The 20531-nt window shown below is 41.5% G+C and overlaps 1 protein-coding gene across 3 annotated transcripts in view; it reads right to left on the bottom strand.

Moving 5' to 3' along the window:
* Positions 1–20531, bottom strand: part of TTC38 (tetratricopeptide repeat domain 38) — a 97042-nt gene that overhangs the window by 29426 nt on the left and 47085 nt on the right. For 2 of the 3 annotated variants that reach the window (XM_073000903.2, XM_073000902.2), the window contains exons 3-6: positions 7672–7749; positions 5821–5902; positions 3580–3751; positions 2797–2970 (exon numbers count right to left, since the gene is read on the bottom strand). In XM_073000903.2, the coding sequence (XP_072857004.2) occupies positions 2797–2970; positions 3580–3751; positions 5821–5902; positions 7672–7695 (452 nt within the window). In that variant the 5' untranslated portion in view covers positions 7696–7749. Of the gene's footprint in view, positions 1–2796; positions 2971–3579; positions 3752–5820; positions 5903–7671; positions 7750–20025; positions 20341–20531 lie in introns of those variants that run through there. The other variant, XM_020785768.3, reaches the window with a different exon arrangement.

Below are 20531 nucleotides of genomic sequence, written 5' to 3' on the forward strand. Positions count from 1 at the left end.
CCACCTGATGAAGCCTCCCAGCCCAACTACTGAGGAAATAACAAACCAGAGAATGAAAGGTCAATGGTTGTCACCCAGGCACATGATCACTAGGTGGTCTCTGCCATTTGGGGTAAAGGCAACGCCAGCCTGTTCCCAAGCTGGACGAGGTCTTTACTACCTTTACCCCAAGATTCCTTCTGTGGATCTCCAAAGGAAGGGATAGGGGTTCACTGGCCCAATCACCCTCAAGTGGGTAAAGTCAGATGCCCAAAGACCACAGCAAAGTTGAGAAGGTTCAAGCAATTGTTCTGATTCTTATATTACCATGTACTCATTCTAAATCGAGGGAAGGGTAGGCAGGCTGAAGCTCCCCCTCAGCTTGAAGTCTAGTTGCGTTTGCAGAGAATTTATGCCCCACGCAGGGTCATAATTGGACCCTATAACTCTCAGGTCCACGCTAGAAGCTCCACCCCCCCCCCCCAGACAGCCTGTGCCCTCCTACTGGCTGGCCTTCAGCATGTGACTCCTGATTCCTCCTGGGAGATGTGAGGACTTTCAGGGCGGCAGTATTGGCAATAACCATTCCTCCTGCCTGCTGTGCCATCACCACACTGCAAACTGGGCACCTGGGCTGGATCTAGGTACCAGTGCTCTATATGGCTGCTAGAAATTATAAGTTACAGAAAGAAATATTGAGGTCAATTGTTTCCAATATGCATCATTATAGAGATCCAATAAATGAGAATGTTGTTTCTGTGCATGAGCACATTTACTATTCTTTAATAAACAGTCAATAATGTAGAGTATGCAATACTGACGGAAAGGTGCTCAGGGTCTAAGTTGTTTCTAACCAGAGCATACTGTGCCATTAAGAGTACCCAGCTGATGCAGGGTGGTGGCGGTGATGTGTAGCCTACATCATTAAATTGTTAACTGTCCAGAGAGTGCCTTATGTGCTATTTGGCTGTGTATAATAAGCATCACACACTCTGCCTCAACACAGAATGTATATACTTAATGGGATTGGGAAGTGAAACAGGGTGGGAGATTTCCCCACCCTAAGAAGTTTCCAGGCTGGATAAAGTCAGGAATATTACTGGGCCCTGACATTCAATTCTCCTCCCAGCTGATGCCCTCTGGAGGTCTTGGGGTTGCCAGCCAGATGACCCCACTTCCTTTTTCCCTTTAAGGAAAAAGTGGAAGAGAAGCAATCTTTCACATCATATCCCCAAGAGCCAGTTTAGCATTGAATTAAGAATGAGACAGAGAGTCCCAGCTATCTCCATTCAAGGACAGGAGATAACTTGCAGTGCTTTACTAAACATCTATTCATCAGCTGCAACATTTTTATGCTCTAATAATGTTAAGTGGGGGTGGAATCACACTCAAAATAGTGAATGGAAAGGATGTTTTCGTATTTCAATACAATCATTATTAACATTATACTTGTACTACCAGAGCTGTGCAGCACTATACTACTATGGGACTAATAATAATAAAAAGCTATGTTACAGCATTGTATCGTTACACCCGCATCTCCATTTTTCCATGAAACCACAATAAAGGTATGCTGTAATAATGTTATAAAATTTGTTTGCATTACAATGTTAGTTCTACAATGCAATAATACCCAAACTTTTTTTCTAAAAAAAGATTTAAAAACATTATAACCAGCAATATTTCAATAATGGACAGAGCGGTTTCTTTAAAAAAAATTTCTTAGTTACATCATTGTGGTGTTTTATTTCTGTACTCCTCCTTTATTACACAATAGTCAAAAGTAATTTTTGTACAATATTCATTTTTAATTCATTTTTTTTAAATGAGGTTATGAAACAGCATCAGTCACAAGTATTATAATATGCTGTGCTGAACTGTGATATGTCCACTTTTCTTATACATCACTGCAGCCCACATCAATCCTTTTCCTACTTTAGAAACAGGAAAGGTAGTAACCAAAAGGATTCCCACCAATCTGTGGAGACAGCAGTCTTCTGTTTATGGTAGAAAAGTTGAAAGGATCACAGGAATACACAAGAAGGGCCAACATCCTGTTGCTATAAGTTTTGTAGGAAATCAGCCACTGATTTTACTCAAAACACTCATATTTATGTAGTCAAGGTTTGTAACTATATAAAACATCTTTAGAAAAAGAGGAACTGCAAATCAGGCCAAGGATAGCCCAGTGAGAAAGGAATACTGACTGGCTGCTGGGAGCTGGGGAAGGAGAGAAATACAAGGCAGAGTCAGAGATTGTAATGGAGTGGCAGGGTACCCAAAAAGACTGGGTTTTCCCACACAGGTTAACATTTTGTTGGTGACTCTGATTCTTATATTCTCAAAATACAGAAGAGTGGGCTCTTTAGGTAGCCAAAACGTCATGCCAAGATTTGCAGAAGCTTAAAATAAAAGGGAAAAGGAAAAAGACGAGCAAAAGCTTAAACTGATGAATTCGCTACAACAGCCAACGGTGGGCTGGGTGTGATCAGGAGAACAGAAACAACAGGGAGAAAGAGGAAAGAAGCAGAGAAAGTTGCTTGCTGACTGAACATTAAATAAGAGCAGCCTGTGCTATGTTTTGCAGCAGACCCTACTTGAATAAGAACATTGGAGAATTCACACAGCTATTCTGAAGGTAATATAATTTAATATATTTCTGTGTAAACTAACTGTAACTAACGTTACATGCTTTTATGACAGACAGCAGGATCAATCAGGAAGTAAGATGCCATCCAGCTCAACATTTCTTAGTTGGTATTTTTTGATTTTAAGGACCTGATAATATAGACAGCAGCAGAAGCAGATCTGTCTTACCTGCTAAGAGGAAGATCTGGTGTCCAGTGAGGATAGACCCGGGCAACTGAGTCTCTCATTGGTATCAGATGTCCCAAGTAAAAATAAACATCATGAGCAAATTTTAGGGCTAATAAGTCAGTTGGATGGTTCTGTAGAATCTGTTCCCATGTATCACAAGCTCCAGGAAGTTGCCTACCAAGAAGAAAACCATACAGGTAAGTGTTCACAAGGGTTTTCAATACCTATTCACTTGGTCAGAATCCACTCCCTTTAAGAAGTTCTTCCACATCACTAAGCAGTGAAGCTTTACCGAACATGGCTAGGTTAATCTACACATACGTATATTAGGTGGGCAAGAGCACTACTATATATTACTTATTGTTAGGAACTTCAATGGGCTTGTTAGCAAACTTGCTGTTATTCATATTATTAATTTTCAACATATTATACTACTTGAGTGTAAATAATGTAATTGAAACCCCAAATGATTTATACTTATTTACACTTACATTCTTTTACATGTATGCCAACAGTATAAGCTTAACTCTGACTTGTACAATCTTATGAACCATGAAGCTAAACATACCTCCATTTTCTCAATCCCATGGAAAAGTCAAAAACAGGAGGGCTAAATTTGTCTCAGTGGCTCACTGGGTATAGGCAAGTGATCCCGGTGGACACGCTAACTGTGACAGTCTGGGAACAGTCACCCTAGAACACTAACATGTCTAAGATCTGGCTAGATCTTCCTGCAAAGGTGACAGATTATTGACTACCATGTCATACAAACCAAGGGCTTACCCCTTAGCAAAGAGTTCCACTGCAGACACATGCAATTTCTCCCGCTCGGTCAACGGCTGAGATTGTGAGAGGGCCACCATTTTCTTTACTGCTTCATCTAGTTTCCTGTCTAGCCGTATTGAACTCCCCGTACCAATCAAAACCAAGCCATTGGCAATCACGTGACCCATTGCTGTAGAGAAACCAAAACATTTTAAAAAGCAAAGGAATGAAGTAAAAGCTTATATATTTAAAAGTTCTTTGACCTTAGAAGCTGGTGACTGTGATCAGAAAACCTATCTAGCACTGAGGACTGCATCCAAAATATTTAGTATATGAACTCAAGACCACCAGGGCAAGAAAAATTAACCTTCAAAAAAATAACAGCCATTGAAACATAGCCATACTTTGACTTCAAGGAAGAAAAGAGTCTCCAATTCTCTGTCTATATGCAAATATAGTCAGCTCTGGAAAAAAAAAGAAACAAATGTGGAAATCATGCAAACAGGTGGTGAATTTGCTTTCTTTTTCCAGATTTTAATTTTCCATATATTATTCCAACAGTACTGTCATGTAGAGCTCATTGCTATAAAACAACAAACATCATGGTTTCACCAACAAAACTGAAGACGTGATGGCAAAAAACACTTTTCCCAAAAGATGATCCAGGCATCTCAGGAGCTACATAACAATGCAAACAGGATTCTGGGACAAATCCCACAAAACTATAAATATCAAGTAGTCTGTCCTTCATCTCAACTTAAATTTGAAACTTCACAAAGTTATTTTCCCCCTTAACTTCAACATCTTGCCCAAGTGTACTTCTGCATTTCTTAAAACCTGCAAATAATATCACTTGTGGGTCTTAATAAAGCACATGCCTCACTGATTCAAACTGTCCTATTCTATCTTTTTTGTAGAATTTCCTTGGCAAATTCTTCATATGTACGTCACAATGAAGAGCTACAATTTGAGAAGACACACAAGATCTGCAAAAGCACCCATCTTGAACATGAGTTCTGACAGATGTTGTAGACTATTATTCCCATTAGCCCTGATCAGGATAGTTAATGGTCAGGAAGAAAGGCAGTGGTAAACCAAACATCTGGAGGGACATAGACTGGGCAAAATCATTATGTAAAGGTTCGCTATGTATCGGGGCAGTTGCGGGAAATAAAAGACCAGGTCTATTTAAAGGTTCAAACTTGTCTTCATTTATTGTAACGGGAACATCAACAGGAATCTCTAACGGGACAGTCTCAATATTCTCTTGAGGCTGTGGCTTTAACGGAGTCCAAACATTTCCAACAAAAGGGTTAGTGTTGTCAAAAGTCCAGGGCCCAGATAAAACCGTCTCTGGGTCTGGAACCTCTTCTTCTTCATTTTCAAACTCTAATAATGGGAGGGTTTCTTTTTCTCTGCTCCAACCCCAAATGGGGGAATCTTCTCCCGGACTGGCCAGCCAAGGTCCGGGTAGACCCCCATCTTCCGCAGCTTGGTGAGATGCCGTGCTCGTTTCTTTTCTAACTCTCTCGCCATGGCTTCACGTTACTCCCTCAGTCACCGCCACCACTCCTTTGCCTTTGTTTCTCCCCAATAAGATGGTCGAGGACGTTGGCTGTGACGCCTCCTGTGTTCAGCCTCCTCATGTGGGACTTTCACCTGCTCCACTTCCCAGTCCATGGGTCTTGTACCCATATCCACTCCCAACCCCCTGGGATCTCTTCCCCCTTTCCTCTTATATCGTCAACTGCCGCCTCAATCTCCTCCCTCTTCTTTCCCGCCGAATCTTTTCTGGGTTTTTTCTCCACCGTTAACTCTTCCAGCGCCTGCACCAGGTCACTGGTATCTACCCTTTTGTTCTCCCACCCCTTTCCTTCGGGTATCCCTTCCAACTCCATGGTATTCACCTGTTTTTCTTCACGTCTAGGCGGGGAGGGAGGAGGGGAAGTCTGGGTGTTCTGAACTCGTGACGGGAGTGACGGCACTCCTACATAAGCCTCCTGGTTGGGGGTCTCACACATGCTAATGAAATTGTTTCTATGTCTGTTCAGAGTTGTCCCTTTGGGTTCACTAGAATTCACATCCAGGTAATTAGGACAAACATGAATGGACAAAGTACCACCTTCAGATGTTATTTCACTACAACCCCATCATCCATAGCCCATATATTTATTGGTAACAAATTCTGAGACCTGCAAACCAAAATCTGGAGGTGCTCATCCTTAATGTAAAAGATTGACACTTTGAAGTGTTACTTACCAAAATTAGGATCAGCTGTTTGCAGCTTTGAGAGACATCCTTCAAGGCCTCCTAGACTTTTATCATTTTTCCAAGTAACATACTATAACAACACGAAGAACACTGCTTAGGAATCCAAGAAGAATTAACTGCCTTTAGCGGTCTCACATGACTGAAGTTTATACAATGTGAACAGTGTATTTCATAAAAATAGCATTCTTAGGGCATTTTTTTTCCTGACCTCAAAATTGCTAGCTGTCCTTGATTTTGTGAGTCCAGTTACAGTACTAGGGCAGATTTGCCTAATTATTCTGTCTTTTGTGTTGCATTCATAAGAATATTTGAGGTAGATTGAGAACAAGAACAATTTAGCTACTACTTTTTAATGCAATGAAAACAATAACTAAACTAAAATAAAATGTAAACATTAATTCAGAAACATTAAAAGTACACATTCTAGGGTCACTCAATCACAATACAGTAGTTCAGTAGTTCCCAAATACTTTGGCACTACACTCAATTTTTTAAGGAAACCTTTACACCGCCCCAACTCTATTTAAAAAGGAAAAAAAATCAAGTTGTAATTTAAAACAAAATTAAAACCATAATAATTTTTCCACTAAAAGAAAGTAGAAATAGTTTTTTCTTGAACAACCCTAATTTCTTGCAATAGAAATTTGTCTAAGCTGATTAAAAAATTAATGAAAAATTCAGTCTCCTTTCTTCTTTGGAATTTCTTCACATTCTCTCCATATGGGAAGCAACAATCTAGTTCCTGTGATCAAGAAAAGTATTTGCTATTCAGCTGTTATTGCTTGAAAACAAATAGGGCTCTGATGATGGTAGGAAAGGCAGATAAGTCTGACTCCCAATCTCCTCCAGGATCTGCCAGCTTGAAGATATTTTACTATTTATTTATTTTATTTTATTTAAATTCTTATCCTACCCAGCTAGCAGCAAACGCTACTTCTCTGGATGGCAAATAAATGAACAACAAGACACATCAATAATAGAAGGTACTAAAAGATAGCAAAGGAAAAGGAAAAAGAAAGAAAAAAAGGGGTGAGTTTCAAACTACAGGAATCAGATAAGCATGATCCTAAGAGTGCAATAATCAGAGGAGCCACATAAACTACAAAAAAAATAAATAAATCACGGCAGGCAGGCCAAGACAGATACATTACTTAGTTTGGGGCAAACTATAGAAAGACTTGGAAGAACAACCAGGTATTACGTTGCCTCCTATAACTCAGGAGGGATGGAGCCAGCCACACCTCTGATGGAAGGGAATTCCAGAGTAAAGCAGCAATCATGGTGAATGTCTGGTCACAGGTGGTAGATTTCCAGGCCACCTGGAGCATCCCCATATAAGAGATACAAGTGGGACAGGCATCTGTTTTAAGGGAGAGGCTCTTCTTTCATCACCTGTGTTCTATACATATATATGGTAAGAATATGGACACTTCATATACATGCATGTATGTGTGTGCGCACACACACACACACACACACACATTATCCTTGAAAATAAGGCCTAGTATGATTTTTCAGGATGCCTGTAATATAGGTCCTACCCCAAAAATAAAGCCTAGTTAAGTGCAACCCCGCCCTCCACCATTGTGCAGCAACCAAAAGAAGATGGTATGACTATATTTGAATAAACTTAGATTGTACATGAAAAAAATAAAGCATCCCCAAAAAAGAAGCCCTAATGCATTTTCTGGAGCAAAAATTAATATAAGACCCTGTCTTATTTTTGGTGAAACATGGTATGTATATGAAAAGGACATCACTCATAGGATCACCATAGGCTGAAAGCAACTAAATGGGACATAATAACAGTTTTTCCAGTACTCTTTTCATTATTCCTACCTGAGTCAGCGCAGCATCATACATTTTACATGCTTCATTACTTGTGGTTGAAAGAATGAGTCCAGCATCCTGCCAAGCCTGTAAAAAACATACAGCACATTGCCAGGGGTGGGTATATTTGTACCTATTATGGTTGGATGATAATACAAAACGGCTTTGTCTTTTACAGATTCTGTGAGATTTTTTAAAAATAAATATTTTTAACAAAAAAGAAAATGGAAAGGACATAGGGTTTGTCTGACAGTATCGTGTGCCCAGCACCAAGGCAACTGATGAGCTCTCCATCAAATGTTCCTCATGGCTCTTCTACATGTTTCCTCCCAGCTCTCACCCTCTACACAGATCTTGTCCAAGGCTCACTGGACGATGACTATTTTGCCTGGGTCCATAGCAAGTGGTACCAAACTCTGCACTCACCACCCATGGAAACTGCTGAGGAAACTGAATAGCCTATCCCAACGGCTAGTTCATAATTGGGACACAGACTGGCCTACAACCAATGAAGTTGGAATTTTTACTTTAGGTTTGTGTCATGTTTTTATACCTTGCCTGTGTAAGAGTATTAGAACAACTTTACAGGGGCATTAAAATTACCATTTAAACAGTCCTAACATTTCACATAGATTTTAATTGTAACCTGGCTAAAATGGGATAATTCTGTTTAGAAATTTGTGTGTGTGTGTGTGTCTTAACATGCCTTTTGTTTTTACAATGTTATTGTTAAGAACACTTTATCCTAGAGATGTAGTCTCTGCTCTTTTGGGCTATAAACTCCTGTGTTTTAAAATGTATGCTCCTACAATTTTGAAACATGATTATAACATGACTTAAGTGTATGCTTATAGCTTAAGTTAAAAGTTCCTATATTTTAAGTACAGTGGTGCCTCGCTTTACGATTGCTCCGTTTAACGACGAAACTGCATTACGATGAACTTTTTGCAATTGCTTTTGCGATCGCTTTACGATGTTTCCTATGGGGGAATTTCGCTTTGCGATGATCGGTTCCCTGCTTTGGGAACCGATCCTTCGCAAACTGATGATTTTCGGACAGCTGATCAGCGGTTTCAAAATGGCCTCTGGGTAAACAAAATGGTCCCCCACTGTTTTCTAGGATGGGTTCCTCGCTGCACAGGCAGCAAAAATGGCTGCCCAATGGAGGATCTTCGCTGGATGGTGAGTTTCCAGCTCATCGGAATGCATTAAACGGTTTTTAATGCATTTCTATGGGCTTTTTAATTTCACTTTACGACATTTTCATTCTATAGCGATTTCGCTGGAACAAATTAATGTCGTAATGCGAGGCACCACTGTAATGTGCCTACAGTGTTACACAACTGAAAGACTTTTGAATTTCCAAGTATGTGCCTACAGTTTTCCTAACAACTGTATGAGTATCTTCAGTATATTATGAATTTGCTATCTTTGAAATATGGAACCTAGAAGTTAGGCATAAATTAAGGCTTGTAGAATTGGACAAGTCTGGAAATGCCTGAAATAACTGCAACAACAACAACAATACTTACAAAGATACCAAGATCAATTCGCAAAGGCTTTCACGGCCAGGATTTAACGGTTGTTGTGGGTTTTTTGGGCTCTTTGGCTGTGTTCTGAAGGTTGTTCTTCCTAACGTTTCGCCAGTCTCTGTGGCCAGCATCTTCAGAGGACAGCACTCTGCACCCAGAACATGGCCAAAGAGCCCAAAAAACCCACAACATACCCAGATGAGTTTAGAAATGCTTGTCAGTGATTGTTTTAATTCTGGGATTAATGCTTTACTGGGATAATGTCAGTTATGATGATCCATAGGCTTCTATTCTATCTAGGAGGTCTACAAATCTCTACAGGACTCCTTGGAAAGTCGAGCACCCTTCTAGGGGTTTGACATCTGCATCTTTCATCTACCAAGAATATCTAGAAGATGACATGGTAGCCCTTTCAAGGATAGTCCTTTCCAGTTGCAGCATCAAGGATTCAAGTGCAAGATGTTATCTTGTTTCTATAATGACTTCAAAGAAGGAGCTGACTCTGAGGACATGCCACTCAAGACTCCCTGCTTGTTGTTCCCTTTCACTTCATTCTCAGATTAAATGCTGCAATGGATTTCCCTGATCTCTAATCCATATATGCAGAGAATGTCCTTCTCAGGAAATCCTACTAGCCTTGGAAGATTCACTATCTAAACTTCTGAATTAGTTTCCTTTTGTGGAACACACCCTGAAAGTCACTTTAGTAGAACTGTCACCAGGTCCTATGCTTGGGGAGACTGGCTTTTCCCAGTGAGAGAGAAACTTTGCCCCTTTGTGAGTGAGCAATTTTTTAAGTGGGCGTGAGTTTTATTTCCAGAGATAACTTGGTCTTTCAGCAATCTCAGGAAGCCATGTTCTCTAATGTCTCTCCCTGTTCCTCACACTCTAGAGGGAAACATGTTGTGCATTTAGTAAATGTATATAGAATTTTGGAGAATTACAATATGGGCATGGAGGATTCCAGAGATGCAGGTGAACATCTCCAGTCCAGTCATACTAGCAACTCTGTTCACCAATACAGTACCCTCATAAAGGACCATTTTAGTGCAGCCACTTATGTAAGTCCTTCTATCTTTGTTTGCTATGACAAGGTGGGTAAATTTGTTTTGGCTGAGACATTCTTTGGGTGAAGGATCCAGCAGTTAACATTGTAAAAGACTGTTGACTTGCCTGCTTATGGGACACTGCTTTTTGACATCACTTTCCTGCCTGCTTTGTTCCTTTACTGACTAGCAACTGAAAGCTGGATTTTCCATGAAATGGTAAGGGAGAAAGGAATGGAGTAGGCAAACCCTCCCAACTAAGTCCAAGGCTGGCAGAGAGAAGGGGGGGAAGGGGGAAATGCAATTCATGCTTGTATGCATTGCTGACTCTGGTGCTCATACAGCTGGTCCCCCTATCCTCACTTCTCAACAGCCTTGCTGCTGGGGGCAGCAAGTGGGTCCTAACAATCACACTTCTTTTGTCTTCACTAGCAAGAACATCCAAAGCTATAAACAAGAAACAAGTTTTATCTTGCAACTGTTTACAAAAGCATTGAAAGGCGTTCCTCCCATTATGCTGAAAGTTGCTGCTTACTGCATCTTCTTGAAACTCTAATCAACTGCGTGTGTGCAATGAACTTTGTCCATTTTACTGTTCTCAACAAACTTTGTCCATTTTATTCTCCTCAGCCTAATTCACCTTGGAGGAGATGTGAATGTTCTCATAAATGTTGTTTCACAGTGTACATACAAGTTTTCTTCTACTTGTATTAGGTACTTTAAAAATGCAACAAATCGGAAAGATCAACTACTGTACACTGTATGGTCAGGATCTCCTGATGCAATCCCATCCCGCTCACTGCTTTAAAGATCAGTGATATAACAGTGAGGAAGGGGGTATTTATTCACTGCATCCCATATTCTCAACTCTAACACACTCTTCCAGCAAATCTGGCACATATGATTTCCCTGCCAATAGTTAACAAACAGCAGTGTTTTGAAGAAGAGATTTCTTATTGATATTATGTGCCATCAAGCTGCTTCTTGCTTATGGCGACCCTATCAATGTCTGACCCCCAAAAAGTTTCTGTTGTTTTTGGCCCTGCTCAACTCTTGCAGACTCAAGTCCATAGCTTCCTTTATCAATCCATCTTATATTCAGACTTCTTTTCATGCTGCTTTTAACTCTTCCCACCCTTACTAAATTTTTCTGTGACTTCTTGAAGGCTTTCACGGGTGGGATCCAATCATTGTTGTAGGTTTTTCACAGCATCCACACCAGAATCAAAGAACATTCCTGAAACCACATGTAACCAATAAACCTGTTTCTGTTAAAAAGTTCAGTACTGAATGGACCTTAGTCTTTCATAAGAAATATGAGTTGATAAAGAGATCAACTGATGGCAGCATGTCAAGGGGCGTGTTGCGATACCTTCGGGAGCTCTGTGTTTGGTGAAACAAGCAGGGGCCACAGGGTAAACGTCACAATTGGTGTCCAGCGGTGAGATACAAAATAATCCAGTAAAGTCAATGTTTAAAAGTGAGTTTTCTGAAGTCATGAGTACCTTTTAGTCAGAGGTATGTGGTGAAGAAGTGGGTGAACTGCTAGTGCTTTTGTGGAAAAGATTAGTGGCGGGGCTTCTAAACCCAGATCTGGGGGAACTAAATACAGTGGTGCCTCGCTTAACGATTGCCTCGTTTAGCGATGAATTCGCATAACAATGTGTTTTTTAAGAAAATAATATGCATCGCATAACGATGTTTCCTATGGGCGATTTTTGCTTAGCGAAGTTTGGGACCATGCTTCGCATAACGAATGCGATTTTAGGTCCCCTGCTTCACTTAACGATTTTTTTTCAATTAAAAAAGTGTCTTAGAAGGGTCAAAAATGGTTCTAAATGCTTGGATTCGTTAGAGGACCCCTTAAGTCATGTGCAAACCTAATTTGGCTTTGATCTGACTTTTCGTTAATTTTTTGTGATTTTTTTTTTTGGCCCATAGGAACCAATGGACCTGTCAAAATCTGACAGCTCCATGCTTTCCTATGGGGGAGAAAACAATTTACCATAAATTAACGAAAGTTCAGATCAAAGCCAAATCAGGTTTGCACACGACTTAGGGGGTCCTCTAACGAACCCAAGAATTTAGAACAGTTGCTGAGTCTTCATTAATTTTTTGTGAATTTTTTCTTCCCCCATAGGAAATAATGGAGCTGTCAGATTTTGACAGCTGTCAAAAGTTGGGGGGAAAAAATTCACATAAGTTAATGAAAAGTCAGATCAAAGCCAAATTAACTTTTGCATCCGTTTTAGAGGGTGCAGAAGCTAATCCAAGCATTTAAAACCATTTTTGACCCTTGTATGACACATTTAAAATTGCAAAAATTGACTTCGCAAAGCCATTAAAATGTATTGAGTCAGCTTCAATACATTCCAATGGAGGATACATTGTTTCGCTTAGCGATGTTTCCTATGGGTTTTTTTGCTTAACGATGGCAATCCGTTCCAATTGGAACGGATTAACCGGTTTCCAATGCATTCCTATGGGAAATGGTGTTTCGCATAGCGATGGTTTCACATAGCGATGTTTTTTTGGAACCAATTAACATCGCTATGCGAGGCACCACTGTATAGGGAACCAACACCAAAGGAAAAACTTATTTTTACCTCAGGAATTGAGAGACCCAGTGGGCTAGCTTGAAATTCAATTCTCTGAGAGGTAAGGGAGCACTGGTGGGGAAAAGGTGGAAGCCAGGGTCAGAGCAGATCTGAGGTGATAGGAAAATAAAAGCAGAGGGCTTGGAATAAAAATAGGCATCCTTCAGTATTAGAGACTATGGTATCGTGCTCTGCATGGAGGACTTGGAACAGCATCTAGTGTGGCTGAGAAGGCCAATTTGAGAGTGACAATCCCTTCCACACTGAGGACAAATACAATCTGTACCCCGTCTAGCTTCCTGATTTTGCTGCTTTCGTGACTGCCTCTCTGCCTCGGCCTGCTGGACAAGGGTCTCTTCATATTGGGAGAGGCCTTGATGTACCGCCTGCCTCCAGGCTGTGTGCTCAGATGTCAGGTTTTCCCATCTGTTGAGATCCATTTCCAAGACCTTCAGATCCTGCTTGCAAATATTCTTGTATCGCAGCTGTGATCTCCCTCTGGGGTGATATCCCTGCACTATTTCTCCATACAGGAGAACCTTTGGAATCTGACCATCAGTCATTCTTACAACATGCCCAAGCCAACGTAGACGTCGCTGTTTCAGTAATGTATACATGCTAAAAATTCTAGCTCGATCTAGGACTACTCTATTTGGAACTCTGTCCTGCCAGGTGATACCAAAAATACGTCAGAGGCAACGCATATGGAACGTGTTCAGCTTTCTCTCTTGCCGTGCATGAAGGGTCCAGGACTCACTGCAGTACAGGAGTGTGCTCAGGACACAGGCTCTATAGACCTGGATCTTGGTATATGCCATCAGCTCCTTATTGAGCCATACTCTCTTTGTGAGTCTAGAGAACATGGTAGCTGCTTTGCCAATGCGTTTATCCAGCTCAACATCTAGGGAGAGAGTGTCAGAGATCGTTGAGCCAAGGTACACAATTTCATGGACAACCTCCAATTCTTGCATGGAGATGGTAATAGAGGGAGGTGAGTCCATGCGCTGGCCCATGACTTCCATTTTCTTCAGGCTGATAGTTAGTCCAAAGTCTTGAAAATAAAGTTATTCTGGTGTCTGAGAGCAAAAGTACCTCAGACATACACAGTAACTGAAAGGTTGTGAGTTAGAGAACTGCTGAGTGAAGCGCAACAACATAGTTACTGGCATAAACAGCAGAAAGACAGGTCCTTTTTAAAAGCAGTTCAGGCATTCAAGACTAATTCACTCGGGCTTAAACATGCCCAAACGTAGCCAAAAAGGGAATCGTGAGGCAGAAAGTTTACCTCAGGAAGTGGAGGGAAATGGAGACCCTCTAGCTCCAGTGGAACAGGAGGAGACTGAAGAGGGTGCCTCAGAAAAACAAGGCATTCAAAGCTCCCAAGATTTTGAAAAATGGAAGTTGGAACAGGAGTTCAGGCTTAGAGAAAAAGAAGAAGAGCGAGCTAGGGAACTACAGCTTAAAGAACTACAGCTAAGGGAACTAGAGCTCAAGGAGAAGGCTGAGGCCAGACAAATGGAATTAAGACAAAGGGAAATGGAATTTCAAATACAGATGAAATAATTAGAATTAACTGCTCAAAATAACAATAATAATAACAACTCTAGTGAAGAAAATCTCTCAAAAATCGATCTAAAGAAATTTCCTCTATATAGGAAAGGAGACTGCCCTGAATCTTTCCTGATTTCATTTGAGAGAGCGTGTTGAGACTTTGAGATTAAGGATGATGAAAGGATGATAGTTTTGAGATCACAAATAAGTGGGTATTTAGCTGAGTTTTATTCACAGATGCTTCTGGAGCAAGCTAGAGATTTTGAGGCGTATAGAAAAATGGTATATTCAAGATTTGACAGAAATGCAGAACACCTGAGAAAAATTTTTGTTCCCTTACCAAAAAGCCTGAAGAATCTTATGTCCAAGTGGGGGCGAAATTGATCCAATGTTTGGACAAATGGATGGAACATGAAAATGTCACTTTTTTAGAGCAAATGAAAAATGTGGTTGGTTTAGAACAATTTTATTCCATTTTGCCAGGGGAATTGCGCTATTCAGTCAAAGACAAAAATCCTAAAAATGTATTACAGGCATCTGAATATGCTGATTCCATTAGTGAGATTAGAGATCCTAAGTTTTCTGAAGTAAAATTTTACAGGCAGAACTAGGACAATAGTAAGAAGCCCTTCAATAGAAATCACAACAGTAAAATATCAGGGAATGATGGCCAGCTTAGCACCTCACCTAAGTTGCCAGGGCCTAGTCTGCAGAAGTGAATGAACCCTGAGGAAAAGTTTGACAGATCTCCTCAGTATGATCAAAAGGCTTACAGACAGTGTTATAACTGTGATGAGTTTGGGCATATTCAATCAAATTGTTTGAAGAACAAAAAAATAAAAATGAAAAAGATGATAGTCAGACCAAAAAGGTTTACTGCATAAAACCAGTGGAAACCACTGAAGGAGGCTGTAACAATGGTTCTGTCTCCATTGCAACTAGCATGACAGAAAATTCTGATCTGCCACTAGCCAGTCATTCAGTGCTTCCTTATAAAGGCAGATAATATTTTACTACAGAATCCTGGTGTGAAAGTTCTTATTAATGAGAAATCTTATGCGGGGGTTGCTGATATCTGTTCCCAAATAACCCTGTGTCACCTTGATGTGGTTCCTAAAGAACAAACATTTCCAAATCAGACTGTTACTATCAAGGGAATAAGTTCTACTCCAGTGATTTTACCTATGGCTAAAGTCAAGATAGACTGGGTTCAAATTTGGGATGTAGCAATTTCTGATTAAATACCCGTACCTTGTTTGATTGGATTAGCTCTCACTAAGAATGTGCAGAGTGCTTTTGTAGTAACATGTTCCCAGGGAGAGCAATTAACAATTCCTGAGGGATTGTTAACTTCTGAATTGTTAACTTCTGAATCAAACCAGGGATGCCCCAGTTTAGAGGAAAACCCTGAGGTAGCAGAAATGGATGAGGTGGTCATATTGACAAATCCTAATAATACCTCTCTGTATTGAGGAGCAGAAAGAAGATATTACTTTAAATGATTGTATTAAAAAAGCTAATGAGAATCCCATTCCACTGACCCCTGAGCACCTGGAGATTATAGATGATAAAAACCTGACATATAGAGAGGTTTTAAAAGCACCTCAGAGGGAGAGGAGCCCACAAATAGCTACCTATCCTTGTGAAGAATAGAGATTTTGGAGAAAGCTCACAGGGATGTGTTTGGAGCACACATGACTGTCTCCCATAAAAATAAAAGGGTTGCTCGAAATTTTTACTGGGCAGGAATGGGTCAGCAAATTAAGCAATTTTGTCAGACGTGCAATACATGCCAAATGAGTGGTACTGGGGTTGACAAGACAAAGGCTAAGCTGTGCACATCAGTGATCTCAACCCCTTGCCAATGCGTAGATTTGCAAAAGTCCTTAGAGATAGCTGGTCAAAGCTTGGGGGATGCTCAAGAAAAACAGAGGGGCTGGTGTGATGAAAAGGCCCGGGAAACAGCATTCTGTCCTGAGGACAAAGAAGTGGGGCTGAGACCCATAGAAGGGAGTAAACTGCTATTGGCAGGGTCAGAACCTGTTGATTTGTTGCTGCAGCACTGGAGGGCTAAGGAATCTAGTTGCTCTGCAGCTGCAAAAGCACTTAAAACCTTGCAAAGCAAACCCCTACCTAGCAAACCAAAGAATAAAGAAATAGAACCAGATGAAAATCTCAGTGTATCTAAAATAAATCAAGTGTTTGAGATTGCACTTAAAAGAAACCTGCCTGTGAATTTGGAGGTGACCCATGAGAGTGGTTCCCCACATAGAGAGAAGTTTGCAACAAAAGGACCCGTGGGTGAATTTGTTGGTGAGGAGGAAGCTGTAAGCAATAAAATCTCAAAGAAGGACGCATCCACAGATGTTCTGGAGGAGGAGAAGGAACTGCCTACCCTCTCCCCAGCTGAGAAAGTCAAGCCACGAGCCAGAAAGAAAGCAAGCTTCACCCGGAAAAGGCAAGTGGAGGAAATCCAGTGGACATCAGAATGCCAAGTGCCTGTTGATCACTGGAAGAGAGTGCGGACTTTAAAACCAGTCCTACACCGGAGTACAACCAGGAGTTCATTCTGGACATCGATGTGTCAAGTGTGGGTCTGGAAGTCATGCTGTGTCAAGCGGATGACAGCAGGAGTCTACATCCAGTGACTTGGATCAGCAGGAGATTCCGACCTGGTGAGAGACATTTGTCTGCCATCAAGAGGGTGTGCCTATCAATTGTTTGGACACTGCAAAGACTGAAACCCTACATTTGGGGAAAGAAATTCATCCTTTGCACTGGCCCTTTCCCTCTGGTGTGGCTACAAACTAAGGAATCCACTAATAGTAAGCTTGCAAGATGGACACGGAACCTGCAAGACTTTGACTTTGTAATCTGCAGTGTAAAAGGGACTCACAGCGTGGATGCTGATACTTTGCCTCGAAGGCCAAATGACTAATGGGTGGATAAACAAAATTTGTAATGTTTTATTAAATGTTCTGTTTATGTAAGAGTTATGAAATATGATTAAAATGCAAAGTTTGGATATTGATGAATTCAGAGGTGTAGAATGATGATAAAAATAATGGTGAGTAGCCTTACTGATGTGGAGGTAATGTAATTTGTATCAATGTAGGTAATGCAAGAGGTTGGTATGTATTTATTGATGCAAAGGTGATGCAATGCAATGGGTATTAATGTGGTTAATGGAAATGTTTTAACTATATTGTTTGTTTTGAATGTTTAAAGTAGTAATTTTGATTTGGTAAACATAATAATAGAGAGAAAATGATATTATAAGGCATGCATAAGTACTGGTAAATTATTGTTATATTCACATGTACTTAGGTATTTGTTTATGAGGGCAAACTGCTAGGTTTCCCCTCCTAAACAAACATACTGTGTTTAAGGGGGGAGGAATGTGGCGTCCACCCTAAGTTATGCATTATTCATGGGTTGTATGTTAATATGGTTGTGAGGCTGGGCCAAGGGGAGTGCGGAAGAGGAGCCTGGGAGAGAACAAGAGGTCAGCCCTCCAGTGCTGCGGCAACAGAGAGGAGAGAAGGAGTTTGGGGGTTTGAGGCAGAGAGTGTTTAAAGAGTGATCAGTCATAGTGTGACCTGCATTAATTAGGATACAAGAGATAAAAGTAAAATACTGAAGCTTTGTGTAACTTTAAAAATGTGCTTAAGAATTATTCCTGAAACCACATGTAATTAATAAACCTGTTTCTGTTAAAAAGTTCAGTACAGTGGACCCTCTACTTACAGAATTAATCCGTATTAGAACGGTGGCTGCAAGTCGAAAAGTCTGTAGGTCGAATCTCCATTGACCTACAATGCATTGAAAACCGATTAATCCCATAACTGGCAGTTTTTATTCTATTTTTGTTCCATTTTGGGTTTTTTCTGGTCTGTAAGTCGATTCTCCGGCTGCAAGTCGAATCTAAATTTTGCAGCCAGAGAAGTCTGCAACTCGAAAAGTCTGCAAGTTGAGCCATCTGTAAGTCGAGGGTCCACTGTACTGAATGGACCTTAGTCCATTTGTTTGCAGGACCTTTTGGAAGTTATTAATTCAAAGGGCCACCGTCCTTGCCAAACGGCCTGACGGCCCCTAAGCAAGCCGTAGTCCATTCAGTTGATCTCTTGATCAAGAGATCAACTGGTGCCAGCATGTCAAGGGGCGTGTTGAGATAGCTTTGTCATCTCTGTGTTTGGTGAAACAAGCAGGGGCCACGGGGTAAACGTCACACCCCAGTTTAGTCATTTTTGCTTCTGGAGAGATTTCAAGCTTGAGTTGATCATCTACCCATTTATTTTTTCCAGTGACCCATGGTGTACATAAGCCTCTCTTCCAACACTGTATTCCGAACATATATGTTTCCTCTGTTGGCTTTTTCACTGTTCAGTTTTCACATCCATACATAGCAACTGGGAATATCAATTATATGGTGGAGATCAACATGGAGCATTTATCTTTTTAGAACTGCTGAGCTGGAAGGGACCCTGTGGATCATCCTCCAGTATCTGCCAAGGAGGTGTAGTGGAGAATTGAACTTCCAGCCTCTGGTTCTGCACTCAGATACCTAGAACACTAAGCTATTACATGGTGGTGAATACAGAATGAAAAGATTAACTACAGTTTTCTTTTTATTCTAATTTCACTTCTCTGATCTTCTAGTTAACAGAATTTCATTTACTTACCATACAGAAATATAATAAAAAGGCAGTGGGTGAGCTATATATACTCAGCATCTCTCTCTCTCTCTCTCTCTCTCTCTCTCTCTCTCTCTCTCTCTCTCTCTGTGTGTGTGTGTGTGTGTGTGTGTGTGTGTGTGTGTGTGTGTGTGTATTTTCTCTCTCTCTCCCTCTCTCTGTAGAAGATCCTGATCACACAACTCGCACTTCAGACCTACAATGATCTACAATTTCTGGGAAGTGATTGTTTTTAACCAAGGGCACAGTCTATGCATTTCATCTCCTCAGAATCAAATTCTGATTCATTGCGATTTACTCCCAGGTAACAACTGAGATGGGCATCTTACAACCTCAAACTCTTCTTGGCGCCATCTCCAGGTATCCTGTCCTCCTATTCCCACATCTCTCGTACTTTGAGGGTGTAAGGAACAGCTATCTTAACTCTCGTTTGCACCAAAGCGGTTGCCTCTTAACCAAGAGGGCACGCTTACACAAGAACCTTAACTAACATGCCACACACGTTACTTCTCGTAGAAGACCAAGTGCATGCATCCGAGCCCCTCAATATCTTGTGGGAAATTTACGAAGAACCCCGACAGGGCCACCTTCCATCATAGCCAATAGTCCCAGCAGCCATATGAGACTTGCTCGAGCTTGTGCTCTTGGACTACAACTCCCGGAGTTCCCTTGCAGCACAACCCCTGGCTACGCTGCCCGGGGAATTCCGGGAGTTGCAGTCCAAACCCACAAGTATACCCAGGTCTAGCCACGGACCTTTGGACCAGCCGAAGGAAGACGGGCAGCTTCCCCCCCCCCAAAAAAAATTTTCCCCGCAAACTCGGGCGTTCATGGTGTAAACAGGCTAAACGTAACTTCAGGGGTGCACGGCTGAGCCCCTCCGCAACCCGTCACGATACGCAGTTGCTGCTCCCCTGCCCGATAACACCCCTCCCCCCATTACCTTGCAATCTCTCCAAGGCGTCATCTCGCGCGCGCGCGTGGCAAGTTAGCCTCTCAGGGAGCACTTCTGGCAAAGCAGCCCCGCGCTCTTCCCCCTTAAGGACGCTCTCCGCGCAGGGGACGCGCTTCCTGCTCGCTCGGGCAATGGGCGAGGGGAAGGGAGAACGGCTCTGCCCTCCTCCTGGCGCTCCCTGAGGGCCGTCTTTTGCAAGCAAGGGAGGCTCCTGAGGGAAAGGCTGCTTCCGCCTGCAGTTTACGGCTTGCTTAGGGGCCGTCAAGGCGTTTGGCAAGCACGGTGGCCCTTTGAATTAATAACTTCCAGAAGGTCCTGCGAACCAGACGGCTCCTTTAGCAAGGCTGTTGGCTCTTTATTAAGTCAAGCCATCTCATGTTTGCTCCGCCTCCTCCTTCAACTTTTCCTAGCAAACTCGGTAGAGTTGCCATAGTCTGCAACTCCAAACAGCCTAATTTGCATATTATGCGGGTTAATTGTTGCACTGCTTGTCT

Source organism: Pogona vitticeps, chromosome 5 (genome assembly GCF_051106095.1).
Source record: "Pogona vitticeps strain Pit_001003342236 chromosome 5, PviZW2.1, whole genome shotgun sequence".
Classification (NCBI taxonomy): Eukaryota; Metazoa; Chordata; class Lepidosauria; order Squamata; family Agamidae; genus Pogona; species Pogona vitticeps.